Here is a 16,422-nt window from a genome sequence, read left to right as displayed (position 1 = left end):
GGATAATTGCTCTGTTCTCTCCCTGTTCTATTTACTTGCATAATATGGCCACGTAAAGGAACCTGGCAATGTCGAGCCTGGTAACACTTAAGGATGCCATCCATAAAAGTTGAATTCTCAAGATGGTATATGAAGTTTGTGTGCTAACTGCTTTTATTAATTGAGCATTTAATTTGTATTAAAGTATCCTTAACAAGAATATCAATGCTTCATCATCACTGCTCTAGTAATTTGGGAGTTTTCAGTTTAAATGTATGTAGCAGAATTTTAACCTTACCTTGTTCGTGAGCATCATAGGAATTTGCATTGTCAGGTTCTTACTGAATAATAATTGACTTAGTGAATAGGTAAAGTCTGCTACTGTTTGTGAGAGAGAATGGGGGAAAAAATATCTGGCTAAATATTGCTGAGGGAACGACTGAGTCATGAGGCATAAAGCCACTTAAATGGCATTGAGTGTGATGCTACAGTGGGAAGAGATTTGGATATTTCCTGCATGCAGGTACTGAGTGTGAAGGTAGTTGAAGTTCAGCTGGTATGGGGTTTACTTGCTCTGTCAGCTTTGCTCCCTTTTGGAAAGAATGGCTTTAAGGTATAACTTCTTTTCCATAGTGGTTGTTTTCCAGAATACTTGGAAAATAGGAGAAGTAGAAAAATAGTTACTATTTTACCTCACTTTTGTCTCCCCTTCCACTCTTAAACAGTCTTACAGAAATTTAAGAAATGGAAAGCAGCAGTTCTGAGTAAAACATGCCACGATACTGCTGTTCAGTCCTCCCAAGTACTGCAGGGTAATTGGGATGCCAAATGTACTTCTGTTCCAGTCAAATCTCCTTTTGCATTTAGATGTAAATTGACTGTAGATCTGCTTTGTCTGGGAAGTCTGGCTATGTTTTTTAACTAACATAAATAAAACATCTTTGATTACTGTAGGACGTCTTGTTTACTTGGGCCTTTGCATAAGAGTTGCTCAAGTCTCTTAGAACTGGAAGACCTAAAATTTAGATCCTAGATCAAGAAGATCAAATCAGCAAAATTCTAATAGTGAGCCTGGAAAGTTAAACCCACTAATTCCTTAATGTGATCACTTTTTTCTCTACATGCTTGTGTTAGGTGAGGGCAGGACTGCAATGCCAGTGTGCTATTCAGCCTTCTCCATTGCTGTCCTGTTGTTGCTGGCTTGCACAGTTGGATGGAGAAGCCTTCTGAGGGTTTGGATTCCAGAGTTAACATCCTTCTGTGGAATAAAATAGGCATCAAAAGTAGCTGGTACGTGAATATTGCATCCTTTGCTTTCACAGAGCGCGCCTCTGGTGGAAGCTTTTGTTTCCATGGGAGCAAATGGTAGGGGTAACACAAAGTCTGTTTTGCAGTCAGGAGCTTACTTTTCTTCAATGGCAATGCAAGGAGTCTGATATTAAGAGTTGAAATGGAGACTGCAAATGCTTCTCATCCATAGCTTTTGCTAGTTCCTGAGGGCGGTAACAAGATGACTGATTTGTGATTTCGCACTCTCCCTGAGAAGAGAAACTTATTAACAACATTGGTTTTTATGCAGCAATAAAAGTTACGGGTCTACCGTTACCGTGAGACCAAGGGGAGAGGATCTGTCTGCACTTTGCCTTTTAACGAGCAAGCCTACGTGGGCTATGTTTCATTTTACCTATGGCTCTCATCCGTAAAGGTTTTCAAGCATTACCTCTGTATTGCTTTAATACTCCTCTTTGCAATAACAAGGATCATCTCTTCTAGTTCTCCTGGCATTCAAGGCCTGTGCTTTAATACTATGTAAAGAGGTATGTACCTGGCTGGAGGCACTCTGTTTTAAGGCTATGAATAGAAATCTTTTCATAACGCTGTTCAGCGTGCTGTCTTTCTGCCTATGAATACTTTAGTTGTGAACTGCAAAAAATAGGTTTGTTGGGTGCAGGAAAAAGGATGGGGGCGTGGAGCACATGCTGGGAATTTCCCAGCAGCTGACATATGAATTTATTCTGGTAACCAGTGGTTTAGAATCACTTCTCCAAGAGTTTGCCCTACTGAAATTTTGCTGGAACAGTAGGGCTGCATTATGGTAGCTGTAGGTTTTTATTCACATTTTTCTGCTGTTTTGTTCTTGCTGCTGGCAGTCACTATTAGCCATTGCTTGGGTTTGAAATGCAAAGAACATCAATATCCTTTCGGTGAAAAATGCTGCAAGGACTGTCCCCCTGGTAAGTAATTTTCACTGGATGTTGGTTATACCTGCTCGATGTAATATCTATTGGTTAATAACCCACAGGTGGTAGAAAATAGCTTGATGGAAATATCATTCAAATGTAGGAAGCATAACATGGAGAAAAAGCATTTGATGAGGAGACTTTCATATCAGTCTAGACTGACAAAGATTATTTCTAAATTTAGGAATCCTCCTCTTTGAAGGAGTTACGTGTTCTTTAACTTTTTTTGTGTGGCTCAGCTTCCTTAATGTGTCCGTCTGGTGCATTTTCATTGTGGGAGTATTAGCTGAGAAAAGATGGTAGCATTTATGTTGCTCTCCTTTACCTATTGCATAAAGAAGCTCAGAAATCTTGCATAATAATGGGAAACTTTAGGTAACTAATTCTGTTGCTTAAGATGTTTTTTAAGCTTTCTTTTGTAGCAAGGTTTATACTACTTAAGATTTGGTGGGTTTTTTAAGGAAAATGATATGCTGGATTCATAGAGAGAGGTTAGCAAAGTGTAACTTGACAGGAAATGTTTGTTTCCTCCTCTCTTATTGTAAAAACTGAATGAGTCTGAATTCTGGGTTTTGCATGCATATGTGTGGTTTTTCCACAATCTGAGTATCTCTGAAGGCAACGCAGTATTGAGAAGCACAAATGCCAAATATCAAACCTCAAATACTTTAATAGTTGGGATTTTATTATAGAAATGATTTAGTGATGAAGAGGAACAACAATTAACAGGTAATATTGCTGTTTAAGAGGCAATCCCCTTAACAGAAGGGATTATTTTTAGTACATTCAACATCGACTGTACTAGAAGGGTACATCTGCACGTCTAGAGGGAGCGTAGATCATGTCTGTAAATGCAGTTGCAACTTAAAATCGTGCATATGGTTTTATGTGCATCTTTCAGAATAGTTACTTTCTCTCTTTATAATTAAGTCTACTACACAAAATGGTTATGGTATGAACTGATGCAGTAGTAGTATCTTCAGAGATGCTCATTGGAATGAATTCAGCCTTTAAGACTTGAGGCAGTTTATTGCATTATTCTCAAAACTATTTAAATCTGAGTGTTTTTGAACTCAATTTAAAGAAAGGCATACTTGTATGCAGATACAGCTAATCCTTTCTCTCTGAAGTTTTTTGTTCCTCCTTAGGCTGAAATAACTTTTATCAGGTTTTTTTGCGTTGTTAGCCAATCTGCTGCTGTTGGGGAACCATTTCATAGTCTCTTCCTGATTGCGTAGATGGTAAAAATGTAGAAGTGTATTGCATGTATTATAGTCACTGAAAATCTCCTGTATTTTGCCACTGATAGCACTCAATAAAATGCAGAGAAAATTAGAGTGAGCGAGAGACTTTGGTGCTCAGTGTTCACCTACAGAACGGGAAAATGAAGAACCAAAATGAAAGAAACGGTCTGTGACAATAAGGACATATTTAAGCTCAACTGTAAAAACCCTAGTCATTAAAGCGGTGTATAGTTCCTGCAGCCTGTGCTGTATGGAGAGAAGCTAGTGAGACAGAAGGAACATGTCTGACTCCTTTTCCAAAATCCACTGTTAACTTGCTGTTTCAGTTTGGGCGACTCGCTTTGCTCACAAACCCTGTCATCCTAGCGCATCAATCTGAGCTTCTGTGTAAGTACTGTGTATCATACAGGTTGGAATTTGTGGTTGCAAGCATGCAGAGCTTGTTTCTAAATGCAACGTGTGATACGCACATACTGTTTGGAATAGTAACAAATGCCCGCCTTGCATCTTGCGCTGTGTCTCACTGTTTATGAAATGGAGCTAGTAGCATCCTTGTTGTTGGGTGCCGATACAGATGCATGCCAAAATAAAACCGCGTTCTTTCATGCCTAGTGGGCTTTCAGAACGCCAACAGAAAGATACTACAAACATTTGTTCTTGACTGCTTCACTAATGAATTTTCTGCAAACCTGAGCAGTCCCTTGCCATCTCTTGTACCTGTTTGGGATTACTTTGGGTTGAATTGCATGGTTTGCCTCATAAGGGAAGGCAGGATCTGTCATAAAGCCATTGTATTACACCAGAGATTTGCTATGCTAAAACCCTGCTTTTTTTCCTAATTGGCTGCAAACTGTGATGTCTGCAGAAAAGGTGGTCTGGAGAAGTGGTATTTGGAATCCACTGGGAGAATCGTTTTGGGCATTGCCTCAATGCTCAGCAAATCATCAGGCCCCTACTAGTCCATTTTAGCTGCTTAACTTAGTGATGCTATGGGTCAAAACTTTTAGGGATTCTGGCATGGCTATATCTGCTGAATGTTTTCAGCCAGAGTTGTAAGTGGAACTGTCACTTTCTGGGTACTCTAATTCGAATGCATGAAATGAAGAGGGTTTCCTTCTGATAACAATCAGCTCCTCCTTCTACATGGTCTTTGTTTTAGGTGAAAGAATGAGAAGCCGCTGCACAGCAACAACGGACACAGTCTGTGCCCCCTGTCAAGACAAATACTTTAGCAGTGAGCACAGCCACAACTTCTGCAAGAGTTGTACAATCTGCAACACTAGTAAGTCAGCTGTATAGTGGTAATGTCTTGATACAAATTTGGGAGGCAATCAGTCTTCATGTGCTTTCTTTACCTTTGTGTGCTCCTCAAAGGCTGATGTCGTAAAGCCTGTCACTTGAGAGGACCAAGTCCAAAAACCAGGTTGTTATTTCAATAGCTGATATCTTCTGGTTGGTACTGGTGGTAAAGCCTTCAAAGGGGAGCAGGCTTGCACTGCCTGAAAACTGGTGTCTTCAGAATTGTTAATAAACTCTGTTCTCTCTGGTTGTTTCCACACACAACAGATAGGCACTGAGTAATTAATTTTTTTTCTTTCTTAGCTGATTTCTTGTCTCTCACTTGCCCTTTATTCTGTTGTTGCTAGGGAAGGGGAGCATGGAAGTGAAGCAGTGTGAGAAGACCTCTGACAGAATTTGCACGTGTATTGCAGGTTACATGCCGGATGTCAGATACACGCTGGGAAGCGGTAAGCTAGCGATGTGTCAGACTCTCCAAACTCTTGCCTCCGCTTCAGATGACATGGCTGTTATTTCTAGTGTAAAAGCTGTTGTTATTTGTCCCATTGATATCTCCACACAAGTGTTATAGCAGGGTACTTGTGCAAACTGTTGCTCTGTGATTCCTGGGCTGTCAGAAATCTTAATGCTCTCCTTGTTAATATCCGTAATTAGCCAGTAGAGAAAACAGGAAACCTTGCCAGCTGCAGACTGAAATGAACCACTGAGCATGTTGTGTTACTTCTGCCCCAATGACTGTGGCTTTTGGGGGGTTAGTGGGTTTCGCTGGGTCTGTTCTGTAAGCTAGACTACTAGCATAAGCTGTTAGTGTAATTACTTTGTAGCTGTCATGCAGTTATGTTGCTAACTGAACTCAAATTCTGCCTCTTCTTTTTTTTTTTCCCAGTATGCTTACCATGTCCTGAAGGGTCTTATTCCATAGGGGGAAATGAAAACTGTCGACCTTGGACCAAGTATGTATCACTGACCCAAACATGTTCAGAGCAACATTTTGGGTTTACTTCTTTAGCAGTTGATGCCCAAATGATGGTGTGAAGAGTAAACCTGCAGTAGGTGCAATGAAACAGTGTTCCTCATGACTCTCAGGAGCCTTGAGGAGTCTGTGTACTGATTTGAAGCATCCGTCTGCCCTCTGCCCTTTCTCTCTCCACCTATGGCAACAACAGTATTCTCAGCCTTTGGGTGGTTTTTTTTTTTTTTTTTTAAAGGTCTGGATGTTTTGTGTCTGTAGCAAAAGGTTCCCTTGCCAAATGCAGCTATGCTTCAAGGTTGTTACATGCACAGATGCTAAGAAAAACAGAATGTCAGGTTTTTTCCAGTAATAACTTTGCTTAGCTTAGTTGTTCTTCACATATCTGTACAATCTAGGAAAGGTGAAGCTTGAGTTTGTATTGATAAAACAAGGATTGTAATGTTCACTCACTTGTTCCATGGAGATCACTTATAAAGTCATTACTTCCACTGTTTGAAAAACTATGCTAATTTATTTTACATCTCTAGCTGCAGCATTCTTGGGAAGGATACTCTTCGACAAGGGACAAAAACAGATGATGCTGTTTGCAGCAACCATGTCACTTCTCAGAGTGCAACACCTGCTTTGAATCTTTCCACCACTGATCACAAGAATAATACATCGACTGCAGTGTTCTCACCGTCCAGACCCAGTGTGATTCCTTTCATTTGCCCAGATATGAACAGCCCCTCAGAGACTAACTGGGGTAAGGAGAGGGAATGACCAAGTCTAGTCTCTCTCTGTACTAGAGCTGGTCAGGAATTTTCACCTGAAACTGGTTTCATTGGAAATCACACTTTTTCTCAGAAGCCATATCTGTATTTTACACGCTCTTTCAGTGAGAGACACACAGGATTCTAGACTTCTTCCTAGTCTGCTTGGCAGCTGGGACTTTTAAGCTTTGTGGTTCAGGGGTATTTCTGGCGTTCTAGGTTCCTTCGTTTGAAGCTGGAAAGCCATGGAAGCTCCAGCTAGATCCATGAATCTTTTTTAGCGTATTCTTCTTCTGTTTTTCTTTCAGGGTCTTTATCACTTATCCTTGTTTGTCTGATACTGCTAATGGTGAGTGGAATGTCCATCCTCCTGTTGATTATCCAAGCAGCCAAAAAAGAGACCAAGAGGAAACAACCTTGTAGAAACAACCATCACAGTGAGTTTCTTTTTACGGGGAAAAATGTATAGGAAAGAGAATAATCAGGGCCCCCTATTTGAACTTTGATAATTGTTTCAATCATATTGAAGTCTACCTGGCTAAGTAGCACAGTGTCATCTACAGTTAATACCAGTGGTTGATCCCCTGTTTAGTCCTGGTGCACTGGAGGTCACAGTGTCTTAAGTTTGCATTCTTACAGAGCACAGATTCCCCTGCTTGTTGCCATGCAGAAGGATTCTCTCTCTCTCTCTCTTTCTGATTTTAACTCCTCCTAGCTTTTTCCTCCCTTAGTTTCTGCAAAACTGATGTAATGATTTTGTGCAGGGAATTCTGAACAGAGGGGATCCAGAATCAACAGTCTTTTAAAGAGTATATTGTGAACTTTTTTGCCTAAATAGAAGTGTCTTGAAGTGTCTCCTGCAAACACAGGAAAGGTTTGACTGAGAAGAGATGAACGCTATATTCAGAATTAAGTGGCAGCCTGGCTCTTGAGTCAGCCCACAGCTGCCTCATGTTCCATTTATAGAGCAATGGTAAAGTGTATTTTCACTGTTCCCTACACTTGGTGTTTCCTAGCACTGGCTGGAAAGACAAGCACCAACCCAGATGTCACTCATAGGTGCCTAGTCAGCCATGAAACTAGAAAAGTCCCTGGCTTCCCTTTTCCTGCCCCTTCTACTCTGTACAGTATTTTTTTTTTTATTATCTGTCTTTCAGAAGAAAGGAGCTTTCGAATTCCTATCCAGGAAGAACAAATTGACTCCAATTCTAGTCTCATCAAAAACTGACTCCACGTTACGTTACTGTTTCCTGCATTTCTGAGCCAATCGATTGTAACAAGTAATGTGACAGAGCATTCTGTGGCTGTATGTGTGACTGTGTGTAACTGTTTAATTGCACTTCGGTTCCTTTGGGTCTCGTTGAGCGGCCCCTTTGGCATTAGGACCCATGGGAGTAGCTGTTCTTGGTGGAATCGTGATTCTTTCTGCTAGGCAGATCCTGTGCACAGCACCCCTGTGTCCAGGACTGAGTTGATACAGTCCTCTGTGCATTTCTAGCCAATTCTGTATGTTGTGATGGGCAGTTGTCTTTGGACTGAAGAAGTGTTTATGAAGCTGTAAGAGCTGATCATTGAGCAGACAGAAAAACAGGGAAATCAAAAGACCTGCTTTATAACTGACTTGATATCATGTCTTACAATTCTGAGATGCTAAGCAGAGCATGTCTCTCTCTTCTCAGTGCAGCTATCTCCAGTGTTTCAGTCTAGTTCCCCAATTAACTCTCCTTGCTTTAGGTGGAGAATCTCCCCGATGAACCTAGCCGGCTTCCTTTGTGCTTCCGTCTTTTCAAGTTATTCTTCTTGGTCAAGCTGAGTGGTATATGTCAGCTGTGCCTCCAGAGACAGTCGTCATTGCTGGTAACTCTCATGCTGGCTGTGCACCGGAATAGCACCAGAATTCTGGTGCTAGCTGTTAAGTGACTGTGGAGAGATGGCTATTCAATGCCACTTCTCTTTTCTGCATTTCATCAAACATACCTGTTGATAAAATGTCATGTTGACATATTGAGCAGTATCCCCATTGTCAGGCCAACAAATGGAATTACTCATGATCACCAGGCAGCTCCAGATCTCCACGTGTTTGGAAATCTCCATGGGGATCTTCATGTGTGTGCAAAGTAGAGTATGTGGATTGCCAGAAGGCAAAGGGAATGGTAATTTCTGATTAGAACATTAGTGGAAAATGTAGTTCAAAACAGGGGGAAAGGTAGAGTACCACTTGTCTGCACTGTAAACTTTAGTAGCTGCCATGTATAATGAATGTTTTATCTATAAGCCCTGTGCAACCGACACGCTGCGTGCTTCCTCTTGGTGGACAGTCTGGTGTGTCTATTGTCAGCAAGGCTGCTTCAGTTAAGCTTGGACATCTCCACGGTAAAACTGTTGAGCTTAAACCGCTTTTGTGGGACTTGATTGCGTGCTGTGGGTGTAGGGAGAAACCCACAAGCAAGTTTGGTTCCAGACAGTGCTCTGGATTTGGGGAAAGTCTGTTGATGTCTTTGGTTTAGGAGCATGTACATGGACATTTAGAGTTCTGCTGCTGCTGAATGATAATTTGTGATGGTTTAGAAAAGAGTAACTCCTTAGATGTTCTCTGTTGCTAAGAGGCAAGAGCTGAACTCTTAACACAGTACTGACTCTCTGGGCATTGAAGGGTTGCATTTTAGCAAAGACGTGCAACGATCCTGTAACAGTGGATAGATGCCTAAACTATGCTCTGACCCTTCATCTGGATGATCGCCTTGTGTGTGCTGTCAGTGGAACCCACATTCAGAACTGAAGAAGCGTTCTTGATCTGGTCTCTGTGCAGTTAAAATACCTGGTTGTTTGCCTGTACACTGTGTGAAACTAATTTTACTTCTGTAATGTTTTACCACAAGTTAATCAGTCTGTAGTTTTGGAGAGCATTCAAATTTTAGGTAGCAAGTTCAAAATCTGAAGTGTCTGAGAGAGACCTGAAGTGTTATTGTCGATTAGCTTTTGATGTAATTCAAATACCTCAATGTAAAAGTTCAAGAAGAAGCAAACCTGAAAGTTAAATAATTCAGAAGTGTTTTTCACTTCAAATATAACTCCTCAGTAGATAACTCCATTAGATAGGTATTTTATATACACAGTACCGAAGCATATACCAAAATATGCAACAGGAAATGTATTCAAGAATACAACTCATGTCTAGAAACATGTTTTTAAACATATGTTTTCTTATATGTTATACATATGGTGTACTTAGCAGTTATTTCCTATTTTGAAATGCATATACAATGTATATAAACATTTGTATTACATACGAAGTGTGATAGTGACTTTTTGAAATAAATTGTGGTAGGAGGTACCTGCGCATGTATGATGTGTATGATTGGAGCATACAAATGAGCAAAATGTTGTTCCGGTGTGTGTCATTCTCACAGAAAGCAGGATCACCAAGTGGTCAATCCTGTGGCTTAGCGGGCTTTGAGTTTGCATGCTGCCTTGTCCCTGGCTTTCTCTGTGACTTGAGAAAGCTCCGTGTAGTGTTTCTTCTCTGTAAATCTGGCCTGGCAGCAGTTCTGACCTGAAAGTTGCTGGGACGTTCAAGATGATACGGCTCAGCCCCTTCAAAAACATGGAGCCCCTGTTGTGAATGTAGAGGTCTTTTGAGAGTGTGCTGTGGCCTGAATGCTGTCATCTTGCAGTGAATTGGATGGCAAAGTGCAATGGATGAATCTGAGAAATGCATTCCTAACAAATTCTCAGAAATGATGCTTATCAAGTTTGTCAGCCGCGCTTCAGAGGCAATAAAGCAAGTACCGTGTTTCCACGTAACTGAGCAAAGTGCAGATAACTAATGAGCTACCTGAGGTTGTGGGTTATATGGTGAAAACACAGCCCGTAGGAACAGATAAGCTGTTGGCTTGACAAAAATGCTGCTGTGGCAGCAGAGCTCCACGTCTTTCCGTGAATCTTGTTTTCTGCCCTCTGGCTCAGCTGCCCAGGAAGACGCCGGCGTGCACTGTGTTCTCGTGCCTTCCTACAGCCTCCTGATCAGGCTAGGGCATGGGTTCCCTCTGGCTGAAGAAGGAGCTCAGACTGGCCCTGGAAGCGCACAGCAGAGGGAGGGCAGCGGAGGACAAGTTGCGTTTGCTCATCAACATTTGGAAAACTGAAGACAGACAATTAGGCCTGTGATAGCAAGCCCTTGCGGGCTGTAGTTGCTGGCTTTTGTGCTAATGCGTACCTGTGAGCCAGGCTGGGCTGGCTGTGCTGCTGTAGAACTGTATCCAGTCACTGTGCCGAGACGTAGAACCCTATCAGAAGAGTAAAGCCATAATAACGTTTGATAGGATTGGAGGCATCTGTGATCCTTTTTTTTTGAGGATTTGGGTGTTGGTAGACTGCCCATTTAAATAAACTAATGCAGATATTTCACTTTAAATAAAGGAATAACAGGTTTTTTTAATTGCCATGTTCAGTCTTGTCACTCTTCTGTGAAAAACTTGCTTGGATTTTTTTTTTTGTTCCAATCCTCCATAAAATGGCAGAAAGTAGTTAAAAATAGGTAGAGAATCTTGAACAAATTCGTGCCGCTTTCTGCCCACGCCTGTCTTCCTACGTGCCAGAAATGAAACTTTCCCTTCTCAAATGTATGGGCCTCTGTCAGAAAGTAAGTTCCTGTTTTTCAACCATTCAGATTTCCCCATTTTCAGACACTTTAGAGAGACGCAGTCTTCAGTTGTGCAACTTCATCTAAGCTGATGAAGATAGGGCTGCACTGGAAATTTTTCCCCGTGTAATGCAGTAAGCTGTGGTGTCAGTTCTTTTATTCTGCAAACCAATGCTAACTCTGGTTTTAGTGTGAACTCTGTTGGCAGTTAGAGTACTTGGTAAGCCTATATGATTTGTAAATTAAATGCATCTTGATTGCCATAGAGCCGTGATTCAGGAAGTCACTTAAGCATGTGCAAAACTGTCTGCATGAATGTTGTCAGTAAAATTTGGCTCTTGATTGTTTTAAGAACCATCTGTAAAACTGACTAATAATTCCTATAATTTTGTGTTTTGGGGTGAGAATAACGCCATTTTTTCATGAATAATTTAACTTCTTTTCAACTGCACTAGCCATGAGTTACAGGCCACATGGCCAGCCCCTTAGCCCCTTACTTTTTTTTTTTTGGTAATTAGCTACAGACAGAGGTTAGGTCAGATTGCTACAAAAAAACCTGGAGGAAAACCAAACAAAACCCAACCCCTCTTGTCTTCGGGACTTCTATCTACAATATTTTTTTCTCTGACATGGGAGGCTATCCCATATAGCTGCCTGGAGTTTTAACAAGGCTATTTGTTTAAAATGGAGGTTTCTTTTGCTTATTGTGTTGCTGCATTCAGTTTTGGAGAAGCATTAGGACAAGAACAGATGGTATTTGAGAGCCACGTTGGGAAAAATTTATATAAATGAGCTGGGTTTTGCAGGTCTTGAATGCTCCTTTCGGATTTTGCAGGTCTTAAACGCTCCTTTCTGACTGCAGATTTGGCAGTTAACATATGTATTTCATGTTTCAGTAGTTAAAAAAAAAAAACAACAAACCACAGGTCCATAAGTTTATGCTTTTTATGTTCACTTCCTCCTTTGTCTCTTTTTTTTTTTTTGTTTTCCCCTACAAATATATGACAAGTTTCTGCTACTGTGGCTACCCCAGATCCTTTATCTCCTGCGTTTTCTCTTCACATTCTCCTGTGACTTTGAAGTGCATCAAAGTGACTCAGGTTTGCCATGAGAGACTTAAGAAAGGTCACATCTGCTGATACATGCCATGCCAGGTGCTAAGCTGGAAAGGAAATACACAGCTTGGTAATGTCAGGGACTTGGGGTTTTTGCCTCTGTCTGGTTTGGTTTTCCCTCTATGAAATGTCAGCTGTGTCACTACCTGGCCTCTGCTCCATTGGGATCATCTGCAAGGAGTCACCACTTTTGGCAGCCGGGCCCAGCAAACAACCCAGAGAAGTGACTGTGGGACTCGCTGCACAGGCTGAGGCAGAGCTCTGATGAGTGCGTGCTGCAGGGTCCTTAGTGCTGCTCGAAGGAAGGATCCAGGGGTCTTTGCAAAGCCCTAATTGTTTCGGGGTGAGAATTTAACTTGCCTCGGGAACCCGCGTGTGGCACTACATGAATCACGCGTGCTTCTGTCATATTGACTCCCGTGCCCTCAGCCTTAGCTGTTAGGTTTGCAGGGCAGTAATTCTCCCTGTGTGCCAAAAGAGGGCAGGCATTAGACAGGCACTGCAAATACCCCGAGATCTGGAAAACCCCAGGGCAGCCAGTCCTAGTCACTGCAAAAATCTCAAGGCTGGCCTAGAGGTCAGCAGAGCTGAAAGGAACACAACAATTTCATCTTGTAGTTTCAGGTCGCAGAGAAATTATTTGTCCTTAAGCTTTTTTTTTTTTTTTAACCCCAGTCTTTGGACAGTACTACGTGAGCTGTCACTACTCACACGGTATCCTTCTGGGGAGGTGATGTCCCCGTGCCACCACGTGCTTGCTGCAGTACTGACCTGCACCCCGTGCACTGACTGTTCCTCTACGCTTTCTGCAGCCCATCAGAACTGCTGTTCAACCGCAGGTTCCCTGGTGTGGCAAGTCACTTCGCCTCCTGTGAGTAACATCTCATAGCTGTCATGACGTAGGGCTCTTTATCATGACGTAGGGCTCTTTAAGTAAAGGCTGGCTGACGGTTGTTTCCCAAGAGCATAGACAAGTTCTGTACAACAGAGTGTGAATCCTGCAGCTAGCAACGGAGTTTTTTACAGTGGGATGAAAACAACTTATGAGATGGTGCTTACAAGGCAATTTATAGATCGGTCTAACAAATATCATTAGTCATTTAGAAATTACGTAGATTTCATGTGAACAACCTCTTACTTGTAGGAGAACTGTGTGGCTTCCCTAGTCACCCGTTATGGGTAATCAGCAAAATATAAATGTCAGGAAACTAAATACTCTCCCTGATAACAATACTATCTCATTGAGGACGTGAAGTCCAAGGAGTGTCAGTAAAGCTACTGGACTTGCAAGAGCTAATCATGTGTTTGAGAAGTGGTTATGCTCTTTTTTTTGTTCTTTCCAGAAGGGTAGTAATTTGGACAGTTCAGCAAATTAGTGGCTCTAGTGGCCCCAAGCAAAAAGGAAACTGTAAAATGAGGCTCCTGGCGATGTGTATAATGTTCAGCTCATGGCTGGATATCCTTAAGGTGGGCAAAAGTAGAATTCACAGCCAGTTCTGTAAATACTTGTAGGAATGTGTGCCCTGAAGACAGAGGTACAAGTTGCCACATCGGTGCACTTCAGTGGGCGGAAGAATCCACTGGTTCTTCCTTCACATCTCATCCTTGAGCCCTCCTAGTGTTATGTGTGCGGGTCATGGTAGCACAGAGGAGGGAGAAGGGATTAGGAGATCTGTAACATCTTTTCTTCTGGTCCATCCCTGTGCGCGCTTATGTTCAGCCTTAATCTATATATGGGTATGGGCAGGTGCGGCTGGAAGAGAGTCCTTTCTTCTGTGGAGGTCAGGGCAGGAAAGTGTGCCACTGCATTTGGGGTCTTCTTCCACGTGTGTTTCTGTGCCTCCCTTCCTTTGCTGAAGGAAGGAGAAGCAATCCATCTTCCCCAGGTCTCCTGACATAGTGAGGCCCTACAGTCAGAACTGAGGATCATTTCTTGGAGACAGTCATAAAAGATTAAGACCTTTTCATCGCAGACTGAGGAACTAGAGCCTGGCACGCAGCAGACACTTTGGTTCAAACTCCAGCACAAGCCCTTGCAGAGTCTGTCTTCCGAGGGACAGTAGCAGCAGCATTTGGATGCTCCTTTTTAGTGGCAACTGGGAACTCTGAACCCTGAGGTATTTCTGATCATCTTGGCCCCTAGCTTCTTCTCTTTGCTTGTTCGAGACTGTGCTATGACTTCCTGTTTTGTGCAAAGGAGAAGGCACTGCAAGATATACATGCTCAGACAACCCCGAAGGCCACATTTCTTCCAACGGCCTTTTAATCCTTGGGACTATAATTTTGAACATAGGTCACATGGATTGAAAGAAACTCTGCAGGCCACAGAACCTCTGCTTGTGTGTGAATCACAGAATCACAGAATCGTATAGGTTGGAAAAGCCCTTTAAGATCGTCGAGTCCAACTGTAAACCTAACACTGCCAAGCCCCCCACTACACCCTGTCCCTAAGCACCTCATCCAAACGGCTTTTAAATCCCTCCAGGGATGGCGACTCAACCCCTTCCCTGGGCAGCCTGTCCCAGTGCTGGACAACCCTTTCAGTGAAGTAAAATTTCCTGATATCCAGTCTAAACCTCCCCTGGCACAACTTGAGGCCATTTCCTCTCGTCCTGTCACTTGTGACCTGGGAGAAGAGACCGACCCCACCTCTCTCCAGCCTCCTTTCAGGCAGTTGTAGAGAGCGATGAGGTCTCCCCTCTTAGCTCCTTTTCTCCAGGCTGAACAACCCCAGGTCCCTCAGCCGCTCCCCATCAGCCTTGTGCTCCAGACCCTTCCCCAGCTCCGTTGCCCTTCTCTGGACACGCTCCAGCCCCTCAATGTCTCTCTTGGAGTGAGGGGCCCAAAGCTGAACACAGCATTCGAGGTGCGGCCTCACCAGTGCCGAGTACAGGGGCACGATCACTGCCCTAGTCCTGCTGGCCACACTATTTCTGATACAAGCCAGGATGCCATTGGCCTTCTTGGCCACCTGGGCACACTGCTGGCTCATCTTCAGGCGGCTGTTGACCAACACCCCCAGGTCCTTTTCCACCAGGCAGCTTTCCAGCCACTCTTCCCCAAGCCTGTAGTGTTGCATGGGGTTGCTGTGACCCAAGGGCAGGACCCAGCACTGAGCCTTGTTGAACCTCGTACAATTGGCCCCAGCCCATCGATCCAGCCTGTCCAGGTCCCTCTGCAGAGCCTTCCTGCCCTCCAGCAGATCAACACTCCTGCACAACTTGGTGTCATCTGCAAACTGACTGAGGGTGCACTCGATCCCTTCGTCCAGATCATTGATAAAGATATTAAACAGAACTGGACCAACACAGAGCCCTGGGGAACACCACTTTGTGACCGGCTGCCAACTGGAGTAAACTCCATTCACTGCCGCTCTTTGGGCCTGGCCATCCAGCCAGTTCTTTACCCAGCAAAGAGTACACCCGTCCAAGCCATGAGCAGCCAGTTTCTCCAGGAGAATGCTGTGGGAAACCGTGTCAAAGGCTTTACTGAAGTCCAGATAGACAACATCCACAGCCTGCCCCTCATCAACTAAGCGGTTCACCTTGTCGTAGAAGGAGATCAGGTTGGTCAAGCAGGACCTGCCTTTCCTGAACCCGTGCTGGCTGGGCTTGATCCCTTGGTTATCCTCTACATGCCGTGTGATGGCACTCAGGATGATCTGCTCCATCAGCTTCCCCGGCACCGAGGTCAGGCTGACAGGCCTGTAGTTCTCCGGGTCCTCCTTCTGGCCCTTCTTGTAGACGGGTGTCACATTCTCTAATCTCCAGTCAACTGGGACCTCCCCAGTTAGCCAGGACTGCTGGTAAATGATGGAAAGGGGCTTGGTGAGCACTTCTGCCAGTTCCTTCAGCACTCTCGGGTGGATCTCATCAGGCCCCATAGACTTGTGAGTGTCTAAGTGGTGCAGCAGGTCACTAACCATTTCCCCCTGGATTATGGGGGCTCCATTCTGGTCCCCGTCCCTATCTTCCAACTCGGGGGGCTGGGTACCCGGAGAACAATTGGCCCCGCTATTAAAGACTGAGGCAAAGAAGGCGTTAAGTACCTCAGCCTTTTCCTCATCCTTTGTCACTGTGTTCCCTCCCCCGTCTACTAGGGGCTGGAGATTCTCCTTAGCTCTCCTTTTGCTGCTAATGGATTTGAAGAAGTATGTTTTGTTGCCTTTAACGGCAGTA

At 43.6% G+C, this 16,422-nt stretch overlaps 1 protein-coding gene across 4 annotated transcripts; it reads left to right on the top strand.

The window, feature by feature from the left end:
• Nucleotides 1-4,527: 4,527 nt before the first annotated feature.
• TNFRSF4 (TNF receptor superfamily member 4) lies at nucleotides 4,528-9,787 on the top strand. 4 transcript variants are annotated; one of them, XR_012045759.1, is made up of 7 exons: nucleotides 4,528-4,745; nucleotides 5,110-5,211; nucleotides 5,649-5,715; nucleotides 6,263-6,480; nucleotides 6,796-6,924; nucleotides 7,648-7,767; nucleotides 8,222-9,787. XR_012045759.1 is itself a non-coding variant. In XM_072883551.1 (6 exons), exons 1-6 carry the CDS (start codon nucleotides 4,607-4,609, stop codon nucleotides 7,713-7,715), a joined length of 723 nt encoding a protein of 240 aa, XP_072739652.1. In that variant the 5' UTR covers nucleotides 4,528-4,606; the 3' UTR covers nucleotides 7,716-9,787. The 4 variants fall into 4 exon arrangements, 2 of the variants coding, with proteins under 2 accessions (XP_072739652.1, XP_072739651.1); XR_012045757.1 differs by having other exon boundaries at nucleotides 4,530-4,745; nucleotides 7,645-7,767; XM_072883551.1 differs by having other exon boundaries at nucleotides 7,648-9,787.
• The last annotated feature ends 6,635 nt before the right edge of the window (nucleotides 9,788-16,422 follow it).

Source organism: Ciconia boyciana, chromosome 19, assembly GCF_034638445.1.
Source record: "Ciconia boyciana chromosome 19, ASM3463844v1, whole genome shotgun sequence".
Lineage (NCBI taxonomy): Eukaryota > Metazoa > Chordata > Aves > Ciconiiformes > Ciconiidae > Ciconia > Ciconia boyciana.
The sequence above is the reverse complement of the archived record's forward strand: the minus strand, read 5'-3'. Positions and strand labels throughout refer to the sequence as shown.

What these genes read in the sequence shown, in the direction of transcription:
- TNFRSF4 (XM_072883550.1), top strand. Translation starts at nt 4,607, where the DNA reads ATGGTCTTTGTTTTAGGTGAAAGAATGAGAAGCCGCTGCACAGCAACA. An exon ending in AACTGTCGACCTTGGACCAA is followed by an intron (nt 5,716 to 6,262) that starts GTATGTATCACT and finishes TTACATCTCTAG; the next exon opens with CTGCAGCATTCTTGGGAAGG. An exon ending in CCCCTCAGAGACTAACTGGG is followed by an intron (nt 6,481 to 6,795) that starts GTAAGGAGAGGG and finishes TTTTTCTTTCAG; the next exon opens with GGTCTTTATCACTTATCCTT.